The 24,904-nt window shown below is 56.4% G+C and overlaps 1 protein-coding gene across 1 annotated transcript; it reads left to right on the top strand.

Annotated features, from left to right (window-relative positions):
• The first annotated feature begins 15,109 nt into the window (after positions 1-15,109).
• On the top strand, positions 15,110-24,612 carry NADK (NAD kinase). Its single transcript, XM_065883377.1, has 11 exons — positions 15,110-15,282; positions 16,265-16,348; positions 20,007-20,136; positions 20,362-20,470; positions 20,562-20,647; positions 21,729-21,831; positions 22,191-22,345; positions 22,516-22,615; positions 22,698-22,855; positions 23,512-23,594; positions 24,033-24,612. The coding sequence occupies exons 1-11, from the start codon at positions 15,110-15,112 to the stop codon at positions 24,253-24,255; spliced, it is 1,404 nt and encodes a 467-aa protein (XP_065739449.1). The 3' UTR covers positions 24,256-24,612.
• Positions 24,613-24,904: the final 292 nt, after the last annotated feature.

The raw sequence follows: 24,904 nt of genomic DNA, 5'->3' as shown, positions 1-24,904 counted from the left end.
TGGGTCTCATCGCCTCTTCCAGCACCCAGCGTTCACGTCCACTCGAGGTGTCCACCCCACCCAGCACCAGCGCCCATGATGCCTGACCCTTCACGCGGAGCGCACAGTGGGGTCCTCTGCGCCCCCCTGCCCACCCCAGCGGTTCCTCTTCCTCCTAATGTGTGAGAGCAGGAAAAGGCCACCCCACCCACACCACTCTGCTTGTCTCCCCGCAACCATTCCCCACTCCTGGAGTTCGGCCAAATTCTGCCCCTTCACGTCCTCCCTGTGTGATCTGGGGCCAGTTACTCGGCCTCTCTGTGCCTCTTGATTCCCCGTGTGAAAACTGCAACAGGAGCACCTGCTCCTAGACCCCTTGGGAGAGTCTGGCGAGTCCCACGTCTGTGAGGTGCTAGAGCAGGGAAGGGCTGCTCACGACTTTGCTCTCAGAGACCTCCACCCCCACCCCGCCCAGGCTCCCGCCGCCCGCCAGGTTCCCTCAGCCTAGCTACCCTCTGGCAGCGCTCTTCCTGGATTTCAGCAGGCCGTGCCCGCGCCCCAACACCTGGAGGGTTTGTTCCCTGCAGTATTGTGCGCCTGGCACTTAGTGGCCCGGCAAGAAGAGGGGCTGCCCGATCCCAAAGCCAGCCCAACCAGACCGCCAAGTCCGTGATTCCGGACACTGGCCCCTGGCGAGGGCTGGGAAAAGTGGGACAGAAGGGGCCGGACTTGTCCAGGGCATGCTGGCTGGAGGCCAGAACTGGGGAAGGTGGCCTCTGGATAGCCTGAGACACTCCCTGTCCACAGGGAGCCTCGGTGCTTCCCGGCCACACCTGTCACCCAGGCCCCTGGCCACTTCCTTTTTTGGGTGCTGGGAAGCCTCCCTCTACCCCATTCCCCTCCAGCAGGCACAGCTGAGGCCTACTTCCCCAAGAGCTGGGAGCAGAACCCCAAAGAGGAAAACCCTTTCTACACCCTGCACCCCAAATCCAAGGGCACCCCCCTGCCTGAATGAGTCCAGCTTTGGAGAGGCAGCCCTATCCACTGCATCCTCTGTGGTCCCCCATCTTTCAGCCCTCAGAAGAGTAGGAGTCCAGGTTTTGGGGGGTCTAAAGCTTAAACAGTAGGGGAGCCATGTTTAAGAAAAAGAACACAAAGAAACAAATACCAAATTAAGAGAGTCCTGCACCTCTGGCACTGGGAAAGTTTACACCTCTGGCCTTTCCCGAACACAGACCCTCTGAAGCAGACCCGGCATCGTCTGCCCAGCCCACCGCCCACGTTGGCCTGACTGGCACCCATCCCCCACCCCCACGCCCGCCTGCCTGCGTCCCTGCTGCTGACCCCTCCCTGTCCCCACCACTGCCCGGCTCATTCCAGCTCAGCCTTGGCCCTCAGCCCAATCAAGATCTCCTCTAGGAACCATCGGGAGGCCCTAAAGTGCCCCTCCCAGCACTGGCCTTCTGGATTGCGGGGTGTGACTGGGAGGCTCCAGAATCCCCGGAGGGGGCCCAGGGCCTGCTGGGAGATTGCACAACAGGCTCCGATGGAGGAAGCCACAGCCCCCGTTTTCTCATTTCTGAAATGGGGAAGTGCTCCTGCCTGAGGTCCAGAATGGACAGACTGCCATGATTACAGCCACACACCTGCACAAGTTCCTTTTAGAAAGGGCACAGGAAGGGTGCCTGCTGTGTGACCTTGGCTAGTTACCAGGCCGGAGCTGCCTTCTCCACAGACTGTCCTGCTGAAGGTTCTTGGGAGGCCTGGCCAAGCATTAGTAGTATTATGTTAATGCTCATATCCAAAAACACAGCTCAAAAGGCTTTTCTCTTCTGTGGGTGTGGCTGGGGGGTCACTTTGGGGAAGCGGTTGGGTTTACAAAATAACCAGATGGGGAAGTTACGGAGCTTGAGAAATCCCCCCAAATTCCCGCCATCCTTGCCCCCCTTTCCACTCACCCTTGATAACCCCATGGCCCAGTGCTGCCAGGACAGCAATGACAGGTGTCCTTTGCTGTGCCCAGCAGTGTTCCAGGTCTCTCAACACAGGGCGAGGAGTCCCGGCCAGAGAAGACTGTCAGCGGCAGGTATGGGGTTGGAGAAACCTAGAGACTAGGCTGCTGCAGGGGGCTCCGGTCCACACGTGGCCTGAGCCAGGCGCTCTGTGTCCCGGAGGCCCTGGGGTAGAGAAGGAACAGTAGTAGCTGACAGCCGACCGGGCTCATCCACAGTGGCCCTGCATCAGCTTACTGACAGACGCATCCCAGGAGCTAGGCACACCACTGGGACACTTGATTCAATGCCGTGGTGGTGGGTAACGCGTCAATACAGCATGCTTTGGGGGAACCCACCGTGCCTGGACATGGGGTCGCGGGGGCGCAGCTCCCCCTTGGCCCCCTTCCTCCCTCCTCTCTGGGTCCTCCAGTGAGGGGATGGGGGGAGGGAGGAAGAACAGTGTTGGCAAATCACCCTAGAGGGGCCCTACTTGAGACGCCCGGCCCAGGGCCCCTCAGGTCCAGGTGGTGTGCAAGGACTCGCCGGGCTGCTTGGGGTGGGCGAGGCCCACGAGGGCCGGGGCCAGGCCGCTCCCTCCAGCTGTGCCGGCAGCCGAGGGGCGCAGTTCTGTCGCAGCTGCTCACACCGAGTCTTGGTTCCGAAAACACTTTCCTTCTAAGCAGGGCCACACCCCAGTAGTTACGGAGCACGCGGCGGTCGGTGTCACCACTGGCGGCAGCCGCCGCCAGCCAACCTGACCCGCGGGGTAGAGGAGCGATGGCGGATGGGGGCGGGGCGGGGCCCGGGTCCAGCGAACGTGCTTGGGACACGGCGTGGTGAGTGGGGACCAGGGGTCCTCCTGGGGCCGGCGCTCCTCCCCACCCGGCGGCCCCCAGCATGGCCCCCGTCCTTGCCCCCGCGCCCCACCCCCCAGGCCTCCACTCCGCCCCCAGTCCCGCCCCTAGTCCCTGCCCGGTGTCCTAGCGGGCCGCCCCACACGCGCGGGGCGGGGTGGGCGCGGAGCGCTTGCGTATGGCTCCGGAGGCGCATGCGCGCGGCAGGCGGGGGCGCGCGTGCGCACTGGCGGCGTGCGTGCGCACTGGCGGCGTGGCGGTATTGATGCTAGGCGGGCCGGCGCCGCGGGCCGGGTGGCCGTGGGGCAGGGGGTGGCCATGGGGCAGGGGGCGGCCGCGGCGCCGGGGACCGGCTAGCGACTGCGAGCGGCGGCGGGGCGGCGGGACCCGCGGGCTCGGCCCGGCGAGCGAACGGTGAGTGAGCGGCCCCTCGGCCTGGCCCGCCCGCCGCCCGCGGTCGTGGGGTCGTGGAGTCGTGGGGGCGGGGCGGGGGTCGCGGGGACGGGGGCTGCCCTGCCTACCGCGGGGTGTGGAGCCGGGAGGCGCTGGCCGGCCGCCCCCTGCCCCGGGCGCCCGCGCAGGCGTCCGGGCGGCCGGACCTCGCCCCCCGCGTCCGCGCTGTGGGGCGGCTTGGCGGGTCCGGCCCTCATGCGGAGCGGTCAGTTAGGGGTCCGTGTCGCGTTATTTATCCTCGGAAGGCGCGTTTGCGCTCCGAGCCCAGCGCCCACCCGACCACCCCGGAACCCCTGGTCACTGCCTACCCGTCTGGCGTGCTCTGGTCCTCGTGGGGGCCGCCTCGCCACAGGGTGCCGGGCCTGAGTCGGGTGGTCGTCACTTCCTGCTGGACGACGCGCTCGGCTCCGGCCGTGACCTTTGCTCTGCCGCGGGGACCCGCGGACCCGGACAGGCAGGCGCGGTAGCGCGGACGCTGGCCCCGGGTTTCAGGTGCTCCCGGGCCTGCCGTGCAGGTGGGCGTGGGGTGGGTTTGGCGGCGGCGCCCCGGGAGATCGCTGGGCGCTGGAGAGGAGGCCCCGGTAACCCGCAGGACGAAGGGGCGGGCGGTTCTTTACCGGGGGTGCTGCCCTTGTTACCGAACCCAAGTCCGGCTGCTCGCCGCTCGAAAGCCAATTCTCGAGAGATAGATGTTGGTAGGTAAGGAAAGGTTGCTTTATTTCGGAGGCCAGCAAAAGGGGGGGCGGGGAGGGCGGATGCCTGTCCAAGGGCCCTGCCCTGCCCAAAAAGGGGGCAAGAGCTTTTATAGACAGAGGGCGGGGGCTACGAGCAGACACAATGCAGTCAGCTCTGACGGTCATCGTGAAGCTGGTCATCGGTGGTCTGACCAGCGTCATCTCGATGTTTTAGGTGGAGTTACTCTTCAGTTCCAGGGTCGGTTTGTTTCCATTTCCTCGAGGCCAGCGCCTGGTCCTCATGTAGTTCACTTCTTCCACCTGGTGGGGTTTCAGTGTCTACAAGACGGCTCCCCGGGGAGGACTCCGAATATTACCTATGGCCCTTAAGGGGGAACAGAGGTCCTTGACTTTGCCTAATGACTGCACTATTATTATTTGGTCTCCTTTGACTGTTTTCCTCTGTTTCTGTGTTCTCTCGCTTCTCTGATTAAAGCTATTCTTTGGCTCAAGATTTTCCACAGACAAAAGGCGGGCCGAGGACACGGAGGGGCGGGGCGGGGGTTTGGGAAAGGACCATAGCGTCCTGCTCCGTTTCAATCCCCCTTTCCTTTGGTACTCCTCAGTCTTGGGGAGGGCCGGGTACGGAACAGGAAGGGGAATAAGGTTTTGGGTAGAGAGGTTAGTTATCAACTTGGCAGGGGAGCTCGGGTTTAGTTCCATTTCTGTTTCAGTTTTCCCCAAGTGTTTGAGGGAATGGGGCAGTGACCCCTCTTGGCTACTTCTTGCTGAAGTGGGGCATAGTCCTGCCTAATTTGGGGAATGGACACAGAATTGGAAATAACTTCAAGCTCTGTGCTTACCATCAGTATTCTGTATTATGAGAACATTACCTCTCTCCTTGATGACTTTGTCATAGTACCTGGACAAGCATTTGAAAATTGGTAGACATTTTACAATGAAGATAATAATCAAAATGCATCTTCATATTAGTCTCTGAATGTATTGTTTCTTAATAGTTAAAGCAGATCTGCAGTGTATGTTTAATAGGCCATAAACAGGCTGTTTTGGTTAGCCTAAAGTTCAGATGAAATCCTGTGTAAGCCAGAATGACTTCCCCATACATACCTCAGTACGTGAAAATTTCCTCCATCATTTTCCCCTTTTAATTGTAACTCTTTCCATAGAAAGCATTGACAGTCAATATATTTTTCCAATGTAGCCAGAGTGGCTCAGATGCCTGCTCTGGGTCCATTCATGTCCCTAGGTGCTAGGCCTCTTTTTGTTTATATATTTGCCTAGTTGTCCACGTTGGGGGAAAACGAATCAGATATCATGAACAGGCTCAGAGGTATGTTAATCGGGAAACGCTTTATGGCCATACATCTTATCATTTGTATCCAGTTCTCACACAGACATTGTACATGTGCTTTCAGCAGTAAACTCAGAGCCAGCATACACATCATGAGTGGTTATATACTCTGTGACAACTTCACTGGACAATTTTTTCCATCCTGAACATCGGGGTCAAAAGTATGGTTAGAAACAAAACAGCTTTCCAGCAGAATTTTTAAATTTCTTACTCAGTTCATCAGTAAGGTCTGAAAGTTATCATGTTTTCCATATAATTTAACATAGCAAATAATCCTAATTAGTTTAGAAAAAATATTTTTCTCTTAACAGAGAGAGAAAACAAAATTTAGTCTTGTATCAGTTTACTGTTAGTAACAAAATTCATTTACGTAATTAAATTTAGTCTAATCTTAATCCTAACAACATACAAAATTCTTTTCTCAAAGTTACTTTTTCACAAACATTTTATCACTTTTTGGATCCATACAAATTTATCCTTTTTTTCCCATCCAACCAACGGTAAGACAGAATTATTGTCATCATTTTTCCTCAACGAAAATATCTCCGTTCTTTATACTTTTCTTCTCCGACAACACATATCCTACTTGCTTTACACACTGAAATGCTTCCCTTATCATTTTTACACATTACAATTTTTAACCCTTGAAAACCTTAACAAAACCAAGAAACAAATAATTGAACTCTTTGTTATATCAGTATTTTCTGATGGGCAAACTTAAGAACATATTCCATAACCTCTAAAACCATACACTTTTTCACAGCACAATTTCTCTTTAATGTGTTACAAGATGTGTGTTTAAGAAACCCAGACATAGTGCTTCCCTGGTGGCGCAGTGGTTGAGAATCTGCCTGCCAATGTAGGGGACATGGGTTCGAGCCCTGGTCGGGAAGATCCCACATGCCGCGGAGCAACTAGGCCCGTGAGCCACAGCTACTGAGCCTGCGTGTCTGGAGCCTGTGCTCCGCAACTAGAGAGGCCGCAATAGTGAGAGGTCTGCGCACTGCGATGAAGAGTGGCCCCTGCTTGCCGCAACTAGAGAAAGCCCTCGCACAGAAACGAAGACCCAACACAGCCAAAAATAAACAAATAAATAAAAAAGAAACCCAGACATCTTTAGTTTTACTTTTAGTCTTGGCAAGAAGACAGGAAGTAGGTAAATTGAGATTTGTTTGATTTGTAAGTGCTTACTTTTTCTTTTAAAGCCAATTAAATAGAGCTCTTTGCAAATTAACCAAAGCCAAAGACACATATTGAGACATACATACATCCAGGCAGAGGTCTCAATTGTTTCATCTTTTTACATTTCATGAATTAGGCCTTGCAACTAAACTTATCAGTTTATGAATAACAGTCCGAATGGTCAAATTTACACTCAATTTTAAAAGGCTTTTTTTCCCCCTCCTTTTTTTTGTCTTGAGGTTTTACTAATTAACCCAAGGCTGAAGTCTCAGGCAAAGTGGGCTGTGTTTGTATTTCAAGAACACGATAAGAGTTAACTTCAAGTTTTTTCCTAGGCATATTTTTGTTCTCTCAGGGTCAGAATTCTGAAAACAGTATTTTATCAAGCTAGCTTTCTCTAACTGCGTATGCAAAAGAATCAGTTTGGGAATTTCAAAAGTTTCATCTTAACCAATTTTCTCCGGAGTCTAAAGAATACTGTTGCCATACGTTGGTTAGAAAAAATCATCTTTCTTTTTCTTTGTCATACTTTCATAGCTAAAAAATTGTTTTTAATGAATTGAGCCTGAATTTCCCATTTGACATAAGACAACGAAGATACCAATCACGTAGATGGGATACATGTTCACACACCAAAAGACAGATCTGTCGCAAATCCTCTTCAAAGGATGACCAGTATGGAATCCCAAACAAACACTTCCCCAACACAGACGGTCCTCAACGGTAGACAGACGTCAGAATCAACTGGCAAAATGCCCAGATAGCACTTTGTGCTCACAAATGGGAAGGGTGCCCGGGTGCACACTAGTGGAATTAACCCGGCCTTGGAGCTGGTCAGCTCGTCCCAAACACACGTTGCATTTCCACCAACCAAAAGCGAAAGTTGGCAGCCAGTGCGGAGCAGGGGAGAAACAGGGAGGATTCCTGAAACAAATGTTTTCGGCAGCTGCTGGGAACATCCCCTAAAATCCCCCTTGGGGCTGGCTAGCCACAAGCAGCTGGCTAGTCGCGGCTTATCCTGGCGTGTCTGCCGTAGCCGGTTGCTCTACTGTGGGAGGCCCAGGGAGGCCAGACGCTGCGAGGGCACAGCCCCACCATCGGGCGCCAAAATCTCTTACCGAACCCAAGTCCGGCTGCTCGCCGCTCGAAAGCCAATTCTCGAGAGATAGATGTTGGTAGGTAAGGAAAGGTTGCTTTATTTCGGAGGCCAGCAAAAGGGGGGGCGGGGAGGGCGGATGCCTGTCCAAGGGCCCTGCCCCGCCCAAAAAGGGGGCAAGAGCTTTTATAGACAGAGGGCGGGGGCTACGAGCAGACACAATGCAGTCAGCTCTGACGGTCATCGTGAAGCTGGTCATCGGTGGTCTGACCAGCGTCATCTCGATGTTTTAGGTGGAGTTACTCTTCAGTTCCAGGGTCGGTTTGTTTCCATTTCCTCGAGGCCAGCGCCTGGTCCTCATGTAGTTCACTTCTTCCACCTGGTGGGGTTTCAGTGTCTACAAGACGGCTCCCCGGGGAGGACTCCGAATATTACCTATGGCCCTTAAGGGGGAACAGAGGTCCTTGACTTTGCCTAATGACTGCACTATTATTATTTGGTCTCCTTTGACTGTTTTCCTCTGTTTCTGTGTTCTCTCGCTTCTCTGATTAAAGCTATTCTTTGGCTCAAGGTTTTCCACAGACAGAAGGTGGGCCGAGGACTCGGTGCGGGGAGGACCATAGGGCCCTAGGGGCTCCACTTCGCCCTCAGGTCGGGCTTCTCTTCGCCGTGGCCCCGGCACGGGGCGGTCTGGGGTTGGGGCTGCCTGCCCGCCTCCTGACCCGTGACTGCGCAGCGCCGAGTTCGTTGCGTGGGAACGGGCAGATGCGTGTGCAGACAGTTGGCGAAGAGGTGCTGGGGGGCTGTGTGTGGCAGAACCTGGTGCCCAGAGCGGCACAGGCCTGTGTTCCTCGTCGGCCCCGCGAAGGGGGCCGCCGCCCTGGGGCCCCCTCGGGTCCCTGATTCTCCTCCTCGCGCGGCCGGGCTCTGCCGGTGTGTGCGCCCAGTTCTGTCATGTCCTTGCCGGCACGGGCATCACTTACTGGCGGGAGGAGGGCAGTGTGCCTCTCCGTGTCGATGAGTGCTAAGCTTTGCTTTGTCATCACTTCAACAGGCCTGTGTTGAGGGCTCCCGCGGACATCCCATTGTTGTGTTTATGTTCGTGTGCGCGACTTTTACTGGCTGGCACCCCCACGTCTTTGGGAACTACTTTATGTCTGCATACTTTGTTATTGTGCTCCAACACGTTTTTCCTATTAAAACTTCCCAATGCAGAAGTTTTTTAAAAATTAGATTTGTGCTGTCGGGAACTTCAGTGAGCTTGGATGGAGTTAAAATTTCATCCTTTTTAAAACGTTAAAATAGCAAATAAACTTGGATTAAGTGTGAGTCATGATTCGCCATTGTCACAGAGTACACTGTGGAGATAAATCTCAAAAGCTGGTTTTCATATTTAATATGATTACTTTATTATTATTTTTTTAATTTATTTTATTTATTTTTGGCTGTGTTGGGTCTTCGTTGCTGTGTGCAGGCTCTCTAGTTGCGGCGAGCGGGGGCTACTCTTTGTTGCGGAGCACGGACTTCAGTAGTTGTGGCTCTCAGGCTCTAGAGCGCAGGCTCAGTAGTTGTGGCGCAAGGGCTTAGTTGCTCCGCGGCATGTGGCATCTTCCTGGACCAGGGCTCGAACCCGTGTCCCCTGCACTGGTGGGTGGATTCTTAACCGCTGTGCCACCAGGGAAGTCCCAATATGATTACTTTGTAAGTTAGTTTATTACTTAGTCATCAAACTACTCTTTGTAAATAAATATTAACAGCTTCTAAATAATTTGTAATAGTTTTTGAATACATTTGCCTTTTGTGGTTTTGATTGGCTTATCCCTTTTTATTAACTATTTGCTCTGAAATAACTATAGACTCACAGAAAGTTGTAAAAAACAGTGCAGAGAAACTTCTGCACCCTTTCCCCTGCTTCCCGGTGTTATCCCCTCGTCGATAGCACGATAATGTAAACAGTGTTAACTGCATTACACCCCTTACTCAGCTTTCACCAGTGTGACGTTTGCATAACCACCACCACCAGTGCAGGCTCAGAGCTGACCGTCATGCCAGGGAGCCCCACCAGGCCTCCTTGCACTCCCTGGCAACCAGTGATCTGTCCACGGCGCCATCATTTTGTCATTTCAAGGAAGTTGTGGAAGGGTCTTCCCTGGCAGTCCAGTTGTTAGGACTCCGCGCTTCCACTGCAGGGGGACTAAGCTCCCGGTCTGGGAACTAAGACCCCGCATGCTGTGTGATGTGGGCAAAAACAGAAAAAAGAAAGAAAGTTGTGTAAATAGGAACGTTTATCATGGGGCCATATGGGATTGTCCTTCTTTGCCCCACAGAGGGCCCTGGGGTCACCCAGCCTGTTGCAGCGTCAGTGTCTGCTCGCTGGGTCTGCTCACCAGCTGGGGGACACTTGGGCTGTCTGCAGTGTTCGCTGTCGCCAGAAAAGCTGCTGTGAACGTTGTGCAGGTTGTATGTGAACATCAGGTGTCTCTCTGGGATAAATGCCCAGGTGCAGTTGCTGGGCTGCATATTTCGTTTTTATAAGAAACCGTCAGGCTTTTCCAGAGCGTCTGAGCCTTCCGTGTTCCCACGGCGACGTGTGAGTGGGTGTCCCTCTGCAGCCTCTCCAGCTTTGAGTTGTTTAGCCTTTCTGACCGGTGTGCAGTGACATCTCGTTGTGGTTTTGATTCCTAACCGCTCATGATGTGGAGTGTCTTTTCGCGTGCTCATTTACCCCGGGCGCACCCCCTATGGTCCGTTCCTCTCTTTTGCCCATTTTCTAATCGGATTATCTGGTTTTTTACCAGACATTTTGAGATTTCTTTATATTTTATAGATACGAATCCTCTGTTGGATATCTAGCTTGAAAATATTTCCTCCCCATCTGTAGCTTGTTTGTTTTTTATACCCTCTTAACAGGGCCTTCCACAGAGCAAGTTCCTAATTTTAATGAAGCCCAGTTTATCGATTTTTTTTATTTTTTATGAACTGTGCTTTTTATATCATGTACCAAAAAAATTCTCTTTCGCCCTAGGTCCCCAAGACTTCCTCCTGTGTTTTACTTCTTTATTTTTGGCCACACCGCACAGCTTGCGGGACCTTAGTTCCCCCCAACCAGGGAGCGAACCGCTGCCCTTGGCAGTGAAAGTGCGGACTCGTAACCACTGGGCCACCAGGGAATTCCTTCTCCTGTGTTTTATTATAAAAGTTTTATAGTTTATGTTTGCTTTTTAACGTAATCCATTTTGATCCATTTTGAGTTAATTTTTGTTTCAGATGTGAAGGTTAGGCTGAGGTTTACTTTCTTGCCTGTGGATGTAGAATGACTCCAGCACCGTCTGAAAAGATTCTCGTTCCTTCCCTGAATTGCTTGTGTGCGTTTGTCAGAAATCAGTCGAGTGTACTTGTTCTGTTGGCCTGTGTCTGCCTGCGCCAGCGACACAGTCTTGATTGGCATAGCTGTAGAGTCTTAAATCAGAGAGCGGACTCATCTTCCTTTACCCTTTTTACTTTTTTATTTTATTAGTTTTGTCTGTGTTGGGTCTTCGTTGCTGCACGCGAGCTCTTCTCTAGTGCGGCGAGCGGGGGCTACTCTTCCTTGCGGTACGCGGGCTTCTCATTGCAGTGGCTTCTCTTGTTGCGGAGCACGGGCTGTAGGTGCGCAGGCTTCAGTAGCTGTGGCATGTGGGCTCTAGAGTGCAGGCTCAGTAGTTGTGGCACACAGGCTTAGTTGCTCTGCAGCATGTGGGATCATGCCGGACCAGGGCTCGAACCCGTGTCCCCTGCACTGGCAGGCAGATTCTTAACCACCAGGGAAGTCCCTATCCTTCTTTTTAAAACATGTCTTAGCTATTCTAGCACCTTTGCCTTTCTATATATGTTTTAGAATAAGCTTGTCCATATCTACAAAAAAATCTTGCTGAGATTTTTATAGAAATTGCATTAAAGCTATAGATGAGCTTTGGGAGAACTGACATATTTACTATGTTGAGTCTTCTGATCCATAATCAAGGGTGTCTCTCAGTTTATTTAGTGTTCTTTGGTCTCTTTCATCAGGGTTTTTAAAATACGTTCAGCATACAAGTCCTCTACGTGTTTTGTTGGATTGCATCTGAGTACTTTTTAGGCGGCTGTGGATGATACTGTCTTTAATTTCATTCTCTCCCTTTTCTGCTCGTTGCCCGGGCTCAGACTTGCAGTACAGCGCTGATGAAGAGTAGTTGGTTCCCAGTCTTATTTCTTCACTGTCAGGTTAAGTTAGCGGTAGGTTTTTTCTAGATGCTCTTTATCGAGTTGAGGAAGTTACCCTTTGTTCATAATTGCTGAGAATTTTTACCATAAACGGGTGTTGGATTTTGTCCAGTGCTTGTTTGTGCATCAGTTGATGTGATCAGCCTGATGAATGATGGGTTACATTCATTGAGCAGGCTTTGCGTTCCTGGAATAAGCCCCACTTGGCGATTGAGCTGTTCTTTCTAAACATTATATGTTGTGTCCCCATTAAGCATGTGTCAGATAACACAAAGTATTACCCCAAGACTCAGAGTAATATAATTCTTAAACTACAAGTAGAAGCTTGAAATGGCATCACCTGAGTATTTAGCTGTAGAAGAAATTAAATTTCAGCAATTGTCCCAGGAGTGGTTGAGGGCTTGTCGGGAGTGGTTTTGGCCCTGGGTAACGTGCCGCTCAGAAGACCCCTGCACTGCCTTGTAGGTGGAGGTTGTGGGAACGGGGGAAGTCACTAACTTTTATCATTTGTAACATTGTTATTTACAAATAGAAATTCATCTCAACCACTTAAATGAGAATTACTTTGAATGATTTCTTCCTTTGAGTATGTTGCCCATAATATCAAACAAAATACGTAAAAATGCAGTGATTATAAAATGAATTTGAAGCTTTTTGAACATTTCAGCATCGTAGGATTTAACTACCTCCTTATCCGTATCTTCTCAGGGTTACAGTGATCTTACTAGATAGTTATTTCTGTACCTTCCTGGGATGATAGAGTTTTCCACAGCCTCCTAGGATTACAGCATCACCTGCCCAGCACAGGCTGCAGGCCCAGTTGGTTTTAGGGCAGGCCTTCCTTGCAAGCAGGTTTCAGCCTCTCGCAGCCGGTGCTGTGCCAGGATAGTGGTCTTCAAGTTTTGTGTGACCAGAGGTTTGGCATTATTGCCTATAATGATTGTCTGTTGATCTTTCGTGTTACTGGAAAGTGGGGTATGCCCTGATAGAAGCTTATTTTAATTTAGGAGGGGCTAAGTCAGAGGCATGGTTTCCAGAAGACGAGGAGTGGGGTCTGCAGGGTCCTCTCCCCTCCCGGGACCCTGGGCCAGCTCGTGCCCTGGGCCTCCCTTTTGGGTCCCGTCGTCTGTGTCCACTGTGGTCAGGCATGAGGGGCTCAGGAGTGCTGGCCCAGATGCCAGCTGTGTCTCTCCTAGCTGTGTCACCTTGGACTTGGGGTCCCCTGGACCCTCCCCGCACGGCTCCTCGCGAGGGTAAGTCAGGCAGTTTGAGTCGAGTGCCGCGACAGGGCCTGGCCGGGTCGGTGCGGGTTCTGCCGCTCCCTGGTCATCCTGGTCTGGGGTAAGTGTCCACGTTCCTGCAGCTGTAACCCTGGCCTCCCTGGCCTGCTCTTGCTTCTTGCACAGATAGAGGGACGCACAGCCTTGTCTTCTTACTTATTTATTTATTTAGGCCGCGTTGGGTCTTCGTTGCTGCACGCGGGCTTTCTCTAGTTGCAGTGAGCGGGGGCTACTCTTTGTTGGGGTGCGTGGGTTTCTCCTTGAGGTGGCTTCTCTTGTTGCGGAGCGCAGGCTCAGTAGCTGGGGTGCACACACAGGCCCAGCCGCTCCGCGGCATGTGGGATCTTCCCGGACCGGGGCACGAACCCGTGTCCCCTGCACTGGCAGGCGGACTCCCAACCACTGCGCCACCAGGGAAGCCCTCTCAGGAGCTTTTTAAAACTACTGATGCCTTTGGTCAAAGTCAGGTGTGGCAGGTGGAGGTGGGGGATGCAGGGACCCCGTCACCTTTGACCTTATCGTAGAGGCCCCAGGCTTTTCTGGAGTCCTTAAACTTTATTCTGCCCTTCGTGCCGTCACCCCACGTTGTCCCTTCTGGTGCTGGCATCTGCATCGTGGTCTCTGTCGTGGTCCCTGCCGCGATGGCCCTGTTTCCCTTGCTTGTTCAAGAGGTGACGTGAGCCGTTGGCAGGCTACCCTGCTGGGTCTTTCTGAGCTAGGAGTCCCGCTCTCCCTCTGCTTCCCGAGGACAGGCAGGTCCTGAGGCCCCAGCAGCGCGTGGCACTGCCGAAGCTCTGCCATTAGTCAGCAGTTCTCTTAGAAAATGACCTTTGGTCCAAGTTTTTCAGTGAGTGCAGTTCTTTTCATCCCTTGTCTAAACTGGCTTATTTATTGTTGCTTTTCTCCAAGCTCTGCTCTTCTTTTTCTACTTTTCAACCTACTGATTTCTGCCTGTATTTTTGTCACCTCTTCTGCCTTTCTGAGGCTTGTTTTATTCCTTTTCTAGCTTCATTGACTTAGGCCTTAGCTCATGACTCCTAATTCCCAAGGATTTCAGCACAGCTCAGTCGGGGGCATGGACTTTGGGTTCATGCTTACCTTTTCGATCCACCGTCACGGTTGTTTTGATACCTCTTTTGAGCCCTCAGTTGGTTAGGAGAAAATTCAAACGTTCCCCAGTAGTTGGAGGACTGTTGTTTTGTTTCTGCTTCCTTTTTTTTTTTTTTTTTTTTTTTTCCGGTACGTAGGCCTCTCACTGTTGTGGCCTCTCCCGTTGTGGAGCACAGGCTCCGGACGTGCAGGCTCAGAGGCCATGGCTCACGGGCCCAGCCGCTCCGCGGCATGTGGGATCCTCCCGGACCGGGGCACGAACCCGTGTCCCCTGCATCGGCAGGCAGACTCCCAACCACTGAGCCACCAGGGAAGCCCTCTGCTTCCATCTTTTCCTGCTTTACTATGTTGTGGTTAGAAGATGAGCGTGCCTATCTTTACTAGTATTTGGAAGTTGAACTTTTCTTTGAGGACCAAGTACGTTGGTTTTGGCCAGTGTTTCATTGGCACTGGATTAAAGCGCAGGCTGTTTGCAGGACATGGAGTTCAGTGGGTGCCTGCTGGTGGTCTTATCAGGTATGTTTAGCCAGATTTTCTGGGCCGAGAGGCATTTAAGACTGCACGATGGGGACTGCTCTCTCATGAAAGCGTGCACCCCTTGGCACGTGGCCACACCGCAGCTTGGTAGACCCCTAGCTCTTCTGGATTCACTCAAAACCACAGGTAGATTCCCGAGTTCTTAAATATCTTTGGGATGGAAATAGACTATTTGCCAAGTCCTTTGGTAAGTTGGACGTGAGTCATTTTTCCCGACAGGGCGGGTGTAGGTGTGTGTATACGTTGTTCTGTAAATACAGATATTTACTGTATTTTATTAAATCAAGGCCTCCGCGGTTTTCGGGCCGAAGTCCTCCTCATCCATCGACTACAGAAATGGAACAAGAAACAGTCAGCGGGAGTGCGGAGCTGCGTGCAGAGGCGGCCTCCTACCGCTGCTCTGCGTGCCATGGTGACGAGGACTGGGGCCTGGGCCACCCCATCCGGGGCCGCGCCAAGTCCCGCAGCCTGTCGGCCGCGCCCGCCCTGGCCAGCACCCGCGAGTTCAGGTACCAGGCCTCCTCTGGGCCTGCGTGGGCGCTCAGACACGCGAGAGGTGGGCGCTCTTGCTGCCACAGCTCCCAGAGGGCACCCCCAGCCACCGTGCCCGCACGCTGCGCAAGGTTGAGGCGCGTGGGTGGGGCCCGTTTGCCGTCAGCGGCACTGGGCGGGCCGGACGGGCTGCGGCAGTGCCGGCCTCAGAGCCACGAACGCCACCCGGGGTCTTGGGAGGAGCTGCCCGAGCCGGCACTGCCGCAGATGCAGGGGGCCCGGTGGACGGCACCCTCGCCTGCTGGGCAGTGGGCGGCCAGCTCCCAGCAGAAGCTTCCGTGCAGAGTCGTGTTGTCCTCCCGTTTTGGTGTCCCTGGCACTGCAGGGGGTGCGTCTCCGGGCGGGCGGCCTTGGCCGAAAGGGCGTTGAACCTGGTGTGGTGGCAGCAGGTCAGAGGTGGCCTCCGTGGCCACAGTGCCCTGTGAGTCACTTTTCAGTTATTGGAAATGTTGGGTCACTCGAGTACTGCCTGTTTTTATTGAGAGCACAACTCAGAATGAGTATTTTTGTTAGAATCTTAATCTGGATAACTTGGGAATCGTTTCTGAAGTCTTGATTCCCAAGTATAGGCCCAAAAGCTCGTCTTCAAATAGACGTGCCCAGTCAAGAATTCAGATTCCCAGGCCCTTCCCCTGGGCTGAATCCCCTTGTTCTGGGGTGGGGCCTGGGCACCTGCACTGGTTTGGGGTCCTTGTTCTAAGGAGTATTTCTAAGTGTGCCCCCTCTAATGGCTACACGGACAGCATGTAGCCCTCCAGCCAGAGCTCTGGGGATCAGGGCAGGGTCTTCCAGGACTGTCACATGGGTGCTGGGCAGATGACAGAGTTTACGTCATTTGGATTAAAAATATTTTGGAGAGTTTAACACAGTCTGTGCCTTGTCTACACGTGTGTGTCTTTCAGCCGACTGACGGCCCCTGCCCTGTGCCTCTCCCCACAGGAGGACCCGCTCGCTACACGGGCCGTGCCCAGTGACCACTTTTGGACCAAAGGCCTGCGTGCTGCAGAATCCCCAGACCATCATGTGAGTCTCCTGGGAGGCTCCACAGGGCTGTTGTCCAGGGGCCACTGGACTGTGGGAGGTTCTGGCTCGGGGGGCAGTGAGTGTGTCGGGCGGCTTCTGAGGCCCCAGGAGGCCACGCGGCGCCGTCTCCGACTCGCTCGGGACGAGAGAGTGGGTGCGGCCTGCTCCTTGGGCGCAGTGGGTCGGAGGGGCCTCGACTCGTATTCAGAGCTAACTTGCTTTTTACAGGAAAAACTCTAGGAGAGAAAAATAATGTATTTCATGCTAATGCGTTTGGTGGGTCAAATATGTTTCTCTTAATTATTATTGAAATGCAGAGATGTCAGTTGGCATTTTTGAAAAGCTGAGTTCACTTGTTTGAGAGATACCCTGACTTGCGGGCACAATTTTTTTTTTTCCTTTTCTTTTTTTATGTAAGCTCTGTATTTTAGCGACAGCCTGAGGGCAGTGCAGCTTGGGGGCCCCTGGCCGTGCGGTGCTGGCTGAGAAACTATTAGAAGCGAAGCAGTTCGGGCTGTTTCACTGGACACTTGAACCCAGCTCCCGTCTCTACCCGTCCAGCACCTCCTCCAGGTGCTGGATGGTTCCAAAGCGGGGAAAGCTTTGCTCCTTTGCTCTGTGTCGTGTGTGTCCTAGGGGAGAAAACACTCAAATGGCTTCGTGGCCACAAGAGCTTCATGTTGAAACAGCAGAATTCCAGGTCGGCCCTGCCACTGTGCCTGGCGGTGGGCTCACCACCGAGTGGGCCGTCTGTGCCCCCTTCTTCTGGGGAGCCATGGCGGGTTCACCTTCTGGGGGCAGTCAGACCAAGGGCCCAGGTGGGCTTCTGCGACTCACCGTCAGGGGGGCCTTGCTCCCTGCAGCTGTCTACCCGTTCTCAGCGCTGGCCCAGTGGGCAGACGGTGCCGGGCCCCCGGGAGCTGCTGTGCTTTGTGGACCCTGGTGACCCAAGGGCGGCCTGGGTACTGGGGTAACTGGTGTCAGTGCCTCTACCGTCCAGGTGCTGCCCTGGCTCTCTAGTCGCTGCTGCTGGACGCGGGCAGGTCCTGCCCACCTGCGGCGCCCACCCCCCAGTGCCCCACGTTTGCACTCCGCACAGCATCCACACTGGTGACCAGCCCCCCAGGCGCCCCACGCCCTGCTGTGTGCACTGCCCCAGACTGCCCTGCCTTGACCTTTTACCGCTGCCGGGGGGCCCCTCCCTGCCCTCCCTGGTCTTGGCAGTGCCGCTCCCTCCTCGTCACTCATGGCTCAGCATAAGTGCCGCCCTGGGTGGCCTCTGGCCATCCAGCCTTAATTGGCTGTCAGCTACTCCCAGCCCATGTCACAGGTGTGTGTGTGTTTTGGCCTCGTGAACCTCGGGTGGGGTCTCGGGATGGCATCTGAGCTGCTCCCCGAGGTCAGGTGGGATCGTGGGGAGGGGTGCTCCGAGCAGAGCGGTAGGTGCTCCAGAAGCGTCTCCGAGGCCCTGCGCCCGGCACAGTCCTGCCCTGGGAGGACAGGACTCCACTTCTCCATCTTGTCCCTGGCGCTCCCAACACCGTGGCCGGTGGGGCAGGGATTATGTGCTGACCTTTCTCCTGATGCTGAAAAGGAACATACTGTAGAGGAGTTGACTGCAAGGCATGTACTTCCTATTTCCTTGTTTCAGACCTCACCATGAATGTGTATTTTCTGTTATGTTGAAACGTGGAATTGCCAACATCTGACGCCTTTGGCTTTTGAGACAGGGCTCAGATGGGTCCCCCGCTGAGCTGTCAGGCATCCCTGCCTCCTGTCCAGCCCCCAGAGCCTCTGTGCCAGGGAGGGGCCAGCACCGCTCTTTGCAGTGATCCAACAGGAAGTGACCAGTTGGTACCCGAGACGAGCTGATGGCGATGTGGTGGCTCTGGCTGGGCGTGGCTGAGTCTCGGGTCTTGAAGGGCCGTGAGTCCGGCCCACCTGGTCAGTGAAGGGGGGGCTTCATCGTCCACCTGGGCAGCCAGGCAGACTTCCGCTGACCCGCCTGCCCTCCCTCCAGGCCCCGGGGCCAGGTGGAGTGGCAGGAGGCCCGCGAGTGCCCGCCCCTCCACCTGCGGGCCCCTCCCACGGGCCAAGCCGGTTCCGCAGCCCAGCGCTGTCGTCTGCGGCTGGACGGGGCCCATCCTGACCGCCCAGGGCGTCAGAGCTTGGCGCCCAGCCTCTGAAGAGCAGGCGTCTGAGGCCTGGCCTCTTTGCTGTTAAAGGCGATTGGACAAGAGGATGGTGTGAACAGTAAGAAGATCAGATACAGTTTGTTTGGTTTGATTTTTCATTTTCGGAAGTTCTCCTGACTTGTTGTTTTATACAACCTTGGACAAGTTGCAGTATGTTTTGCTTTCAGTTTTGAGGGTACAGAAAGCAGGGTTGTGGTGCAGTCGCACATTTGGGGAGTCTGGTCGGGGCTGGTTTGCATGGCACTCCCGCTGTCAGTCAAGCGTGACCGAGATGCTGGCACCAAGCATCGCCCTCCGCTGAGCCGCGTGTGTGACCCGGGCTGGTGGAGACCCTGGCAGAGGAGGTCATGAGTGACCCCTGCCCTCGCAGAAACGCCTGGAAAGGGTGAGTGATGGTCAGTCAGTCACAGCCTGGGGCCAGGGACCCACTGCTCTTTTAATGGTTCACGTCACGGTTTGGAGAGTTGCTGTTGGGGTCGTCAGGTTTTCAGGGAGGCCGCAACCACAGGGTGTGACCTGGAGCAGTTGTCTTGATTGGGGACTTGCGTCAGAAGGGAAGTCACTGCCTGCAGCCTTCAGGCTGTTTCCCAACAGGCGGAGGGCTGTGCTGCCAGGCCAGGCGGGCGCCTACCGGGTGCCCACAGCGGTCGGAGTCCTGGCAGGGCTCGGCCTCGGGACCCCCGCCCCTCAGGGAGGATCTGCTGCCCGCGGACCGTGCCAGCCCCCCAGCGCTAGGGGCCAAGGCCGAGCGCCACAGAGCTTGCAGAGCTGTTGTTGGCAGGCAGGCCCAGCTGACTTTTTTTGGGTTTTGCTTTTATTATTTGAGCAGGTTTAGGTTTAGGTTCGCAGCAGAAGTGAGGAGAAGGTACAGAGATTTCCCATGCCCCCCCCCCGCCCCCACCCAGCCAGCCCCTCATCGACATCCTCGCAGAGGGTGCACTTGTTACACACGACGAACCTGTACTGACACATCGTGTCACCCACATTCCCTGGTTGACACCAGGGTCCCTCCGTGCGGTGCGTCCTGTGCTTTGGACAGACGTGTGACGACACGTGCCCACTGCTGAAATCTCCAGAGCAGTCTCACTGCCCCACATCCCGCCATTGACTTTAAAACCGGGTGGCTTTTAACTGTGAAAGTTACGGTCACCTGAGTTGCTCACACAGTGGTGTGGACGTGGGGCTGTGTCCCTCTTACGAGTCAGCAGGAGGCCTGGGTCCCCCGGGACAGAGTCCCCATCTGTCTGGGTCCGGGTGCGTGTGGGGTTTCCTCCGCAGCAGGTCCCCGAGTGAGCCTTGTTCCAAAGGAACCACGGGCAGAGGTGCGGTCGGGCAGCCAGAGGGAGGACACTGCTCTGAGTGCACCGAGCGCCCGCTCCGGCTCGGGGATCGGCCGCGCTGGTGCAGGAGACACACTCCGGGGACGGCCCAGGGCCAGTGCGAACGCTCGTCTCCCCTCAAAGGCACATCCAGGACCCTGCCAGCCAGCGGCTGACGTGGAACAAGTCCCCAAAGAGCGTCCTCGTCATCAAGAAGATCCGGGACGCCAGCCTGCTCCAGCCCTTCAAGGAGCTCTGCGTGTACCTGATGGAGGTGAGCAGGGGTGGCCGCGGGGCTGGGGTCGCCGAGCCTCCAGCAGCTCAGCAGCGTGTGAAGTGGAAAAGCGGTCGCGCTTTGTCACCGAGACAGAGCTGCTGCCGCCCACCCCCTACCCAGCATCGTACAAAGCCAAGCAAGGCAGGAAGGGGGCTTCGTGAAGACCGGCCCACCCTGGCCTGGCTCTTACCGGCAGGGCTGACGCGCCCATGTCCTTTCCAGGAAAACAACATGATCGTGTACGTGGAGAAGAAGGTTCTGGAGGACCCCGCCATCGTGAGCGATGACCGCTTTGGGCCAGTGAAGAGGAAGTTCTGCACCTTCAGAGAAGGCGAGTTGTCCCGTGGGGCCTCGCCCATGTGGCCATGCCTGGCAGCATCGGGGGTGTTTGATGGCTCTTCTGTGTCTGCCTTGTTCTCTAGATTACGATGACATCTCCAACCAGATTGATCTCATCATTTGCCTGGGAGGAGACGGGACCCTGCTGTACGCCTCGTCGCTCTTCCAGGTGAGGCCCCCAGATGCCGCCTGAGGATGGCGAGGGGAGGCAGCGGCACAGCAAGTTTGCAAACGATACCAAGTGCTGCATCTGCTGTCCGGTGCTCGACACTGTGACAGGCCAGGCGTTTCCATGCACCTCGAGGTGCCGGTGCACCAGAAGGGGGGGGCCTGAGGGTGGGGCTGGGGGCGGGGCATGGCCTGGGGGCGGGGCATCCCCCGGAGGAGCCGGCATGTGGGGCCGAGTTGGTGGATGAGCGTCCAGGGCAGGTGAGGGCAGCGGCTACAGGCCGAGTGTCCAGGGGGTCGGGGGAGCCCCGTGGAGGCCGCAGACCGCCAGGGTCTGCCCGGGAGCCCACCCTCACGCTCCTCAAGGCAGGGCTCCTGGAGTGACCAGGCCGAGGTGTGTTAGAAGGTCAGGTGTGGCCTCCAGAGAGCGGCCTGGAAGTGGGCAGGGCGGCCAGCAGGGCAGGAGGGTAGGGCCCGGCGGGGCCTGGGGCCTCACATCCGACGGTGTGAACCCGCTGAGGCTGGAAGGCCGCAGCGTTCGTGGCCAGCAGAGGATGAAGGCGAGGGTCCTGGGGCTGTCCCGCGTCCTCAGAGCTGCCCATTTTTCCTCACCTCCCACTGTGGGAGCCCCTCCTCACCCGCCTGCTCCTCCCTCCTCAGCGGAAGCAGCACGCGGGGGGCTGCAGTGCCGCCCCGTTAGGGTCCCTGAGTCCTATCCTAGGCCCTCTGCCCCCGGCTGCCCCCACTCCTCTCCAGCGGCTCTGTCGAGGTCTCCCCGCCGCTCCCTCCTGTCTGCCGTGGCCGGTGGGCTGGTCCGTCCCGCCACCTCCGTTTCTCGTCAGCTGCCCACACCGCTCTTCCCCTGGCCTCCCTGACTCCTCGCGGGCCGAGTGCCGTCACCCCAAGGAGCCCTGCCCCACTGCAGCGCGGCAGCCCTGCCGACCACGCCGGGCGCCGACCCTGCACTCCCATGCCCGCCCCTCCCAGGGGTAGTCGGGGTGCGGGTCGCTCCGGGCTGGGGACGGCTCGGGTGGCTTTCGAGTGCGCTGGCCAGCTGAGTGACTTGCCTCATTGGCTCACAGGGCAGCGTGCCTCCGGTCATGGCGTTCCACCTGGGCTCCCTGGGCTTCCTGACCCCCTTCAACTTCGAGAACTTTCAGTCCCAAGTTACTCAGGTGATACAGGGTGAGTCAGAATGTTCCAGAACCCACGAGCAGTTCTGAACATGGGATCATCTTATGTGATTTGGGGGCTTTTTTAACAACGCAAAGAGCAACACTTGAGTGTTTCGGGATTCAGAGAATTCTAAACTTTGAACGAGTCAGACGTTTTTTCTTAACAGTGAGAAGTTTGAGCTGATCACGGGTTTAGGCTACCATACATGTCGAGTAGCAGTGAATTGATTTTCACAGAAGCACAGGGTGTTGCCCTCCATTTGGGAGAAGAAAAGGGGGTCCCTGGTCGATGGGAGGGTCTCTCTTCCTGCAGTACCACCGCCCCCATCCCTGCTGACCTCCCTGGGTGTGACCCCTGCTGGCCCCCAGGGAACGCAGCTGTTGTTCTCCGGAGCCGGCTGAAGGTCAGGGTTGTGAAGGAGCTCCGAGGGAAGAAGGTGGCCGTCCCCAACGGGATCAGTGAGAACGGGGTGCTGGCCGCAGCCCTGGACGCAGAGGTCGGGAAGCAGGTCATGCAGTACCAGGTCTGTGGGTCTGTCCCCCACAGGGCTCAGGGCCTCGCCCTCGGGCAGGGGGTACAGGGTGGCGGCTTTGGTCTGGACACCCCCCAGCCCTGTCCTCGGGACCTTCCAGGGAGCCCAGGAGCAGCTCGGTGCTGCCCGGCCCCCTCAGCTTGCGGTGACCTCACCCACAGGTCTTAAACGAGGTGGTGATAGACAGAGGCCCATCCTCATACCTGTCCAACGTGGACGTCTACCTGGATGGGCACCTCATCACCACGGTGCAGGGCGACGGTAGGTGGGCGTCAGGCCCGCCTGGGGGCTGCACGTGGGGTGGGGGCGGGCGCTTGACCGTGACCCTCAGCCTGTCCCGCAGGCGTGATCGTCTCCACCCCAACGGGTAGCACAGCGTACGCAGCCGCCGCCGGGGCCTCCATGATCCACCCCAACGTGCCGGCCATCATGCTCACGCCCATCTGCCCCCACTCGCTGTCCTTCCGGCCCATCGTGGTTCCTGCAGGGGTCGAGCTGAAGGTCGGAGCCCACCCCCACCCCACCCCTGCCGCCCTTGTCGGTTGGAGCCGGTGCGGGGCCTGCGGTGCTGACCTCCTGCCTTGCTGGGTGCTGGAGGGGCTTTATCCACCCTGGTCTCCGTCGTGTGGCCCGTGCCCCCAGGGGTCCGGTTGGCGGGGGTGGTGCTGAGAGCCGGGCCAGCCCTTCAGGTGGGCTCTCAGCCTGAGTGGGTGGGGACAGTCCTTGCTGGAGGGGATGGGGGCCCACAGGTGAGGAACGGCCGCTGCCCGGCGTGTCCCCCACGGCGTGTCCTGGCGTCTGACTGGCCCTGCCGCCCTTCCACGTCCACTCTTCTTCCCCTGCCCCTTGCCCCCCACTGCAGGCCACCCCCAGACCAGTGAGTCCCTGATGTGAGCCCTGGTGGGTGGGGCTGCGTTTGCTGGACGCAGAGAGCTGTGGGGGGTGGGGGGTGGGGGGCGATGCTAGAGCCAGGCCCCTGGGGCTGGGGTCAGCACGACGCAAGTTAATGTTTTCACAGCCTGGAGCTGACCTTGGCACGTGGTGGGCATTGGGGGCGCCCGTGAGGTTCCTCCCGGCCGGTGCTGTCCCCCCGGGGTAGGGTCCACGGCGCTCGGCTGCGCTCAGGTAGCCCACACCTGTCCTGATTGACCCGTCAGATCATGCTGTCACCGGAAGCAAGGAACACTGTGTGGGTGTCCTTCGATGGACGAAAGAGACAGGAGGTCCGCCACGGAGACAGGTGTGTGGGCCACGGGGCTGCAGCGGGTGGGGCAGGTGGGCTGAGGGCCCATCCCTGGTTCTCGAGAGATCGTGTCATGGAGCTGTGCCTGGGGTGACGGCGCCCTGCCAGCCGTTCCCACTGCTTATCCTTCCGCCACCCTGCTCCTTGGGGTCCCTCTGGACCTGGGTACGTCGAGGGGGTCCCTGGTTCTGTCCTGGGGGGCACAAGAGCACTACTGAGCCCCCAGTTCCTGGCTCTTCTCAGGACCAGACCGGAAAGCGGCAAGGTGCCCAGGCCCCCAGGGCACCGTAGGACCTGGGGCCAGGCTTTGCAGCAGGTGGCGTGAGCAGAGCTGAGATGGTCCCCAGCCAGACCAGGGAGGGGTCTTGCCCCGGGGGGGCGGGCCGGGCGCTCGGCGGTTCTCGGAGGGGCCACGTTGCATCTCTCCTGCTTCAGCATCAGCATCACTACCTCTCGCTACCCGCTCCCCTCCATCTGTGTCCGCGACCCCGTGAGCGACTGGTTTGAGAGCCTGGCACAGTGTCTGCACTGGAACGTGCGGAAGAAGCAAGCCCACTTCGCGGAGGACGAGGAGGACGCGCACGAGGAGGATGGGGCGGGGCGGGCGGGGAGCCAGGCCTGCGGTCCTGCCGTCTGCACCCGCGACGGGCGGACCTGAGTGCGTCGTGAGCGCCACGGGCCCAGCGCCAGTGGCAGGTGCCGCACCACATGTCTGGCCAGAGGAAGGGCCTGCAATCTGCCCTTTGTCGACCAGATCAGCTGTTTTTAACGTTTTAAATCTGACTTTTCTGCATTTCTAAACAAGTGAGCAGACCAGGAGCTCTGAGGTCAGCCCAGGCGCACTCACCCTGCGTGTGGACAGAGCCCGGCCCCAGGCAGGGGCGGCCGAGCCTGGTGGGCTCCTTGTAGTTCCTTGTGAGGAAACTTCCATAAATCAGTCTACTGAGATTCAGAGGGGATCAGAATGAATGGGTCTATCCTATGGTCTTGAAAGTAAATGTCTCACGGCCAAAAATCCTTCAGCTCCCACGACTTCCCCTGAAGCCACTCGGGGGGACGCTTCTGCCGAGAGCAGGTTGGCTGCCAGGACAGATGGGTCCCCAGGCCCCGGTCTCCTCCCCCGCTTCAGGGTGACCGGCACTGGCGGGACGAGGGTTCAGACCGCACACATTCCTCGGGAAGCAGGGACGCACCTCCCCACCCTGGAAGGTGTTCTCGATTCTGTGTCTACTTTTTAGAGATTCTTTTAAACTTTCTGAAAGTGCTTACATACAGATTTTGTTGTGTACACTTTGAGAATTCGGCGA

This window comes from Phocoena phocoena, chromosome 1, assembly GCF_963924675.1.
Source record: "Phocoena phocoena chromosome 1, mPhoPho1.1, whole genome shotgun sequence".
NCBI lineage: Eukaryota > Metazoa > Chordata > Mammalia > Artiodactyla > Phocoenidae > Phocoena > Phocoena phocoena.
Note: the sequence above shows the minus strand (reverse complement) of the source record. Positions and strands in the feature narration are given on the sequence as shown.

Bases quoted from the DNA above. Each gene is read 5' to 3' on its own strand.
- NADK (XM_065883377.1), top strand. From the start codon at position 15,110: ATGGAACAAGAAACAGTCAGCGGGAGTGCGGAGCTGCGTGCAGAGGCG. The intron at 20,471-20,561 runs GCGAGTTGTCCC...CTTGTTCTCTAG, and splicing joins GTTCTGCACCTTCAGAGAAG to ATTACGATGACATCTCCAAC. The intron at 20,648-21,728 runs GTGAGGCCCCCA...ATTGGCTCACAG, and splicing joins ACGCCTCGTCGCTCTTCCAG to GGCAGCGTGCCTCCGGTCAT.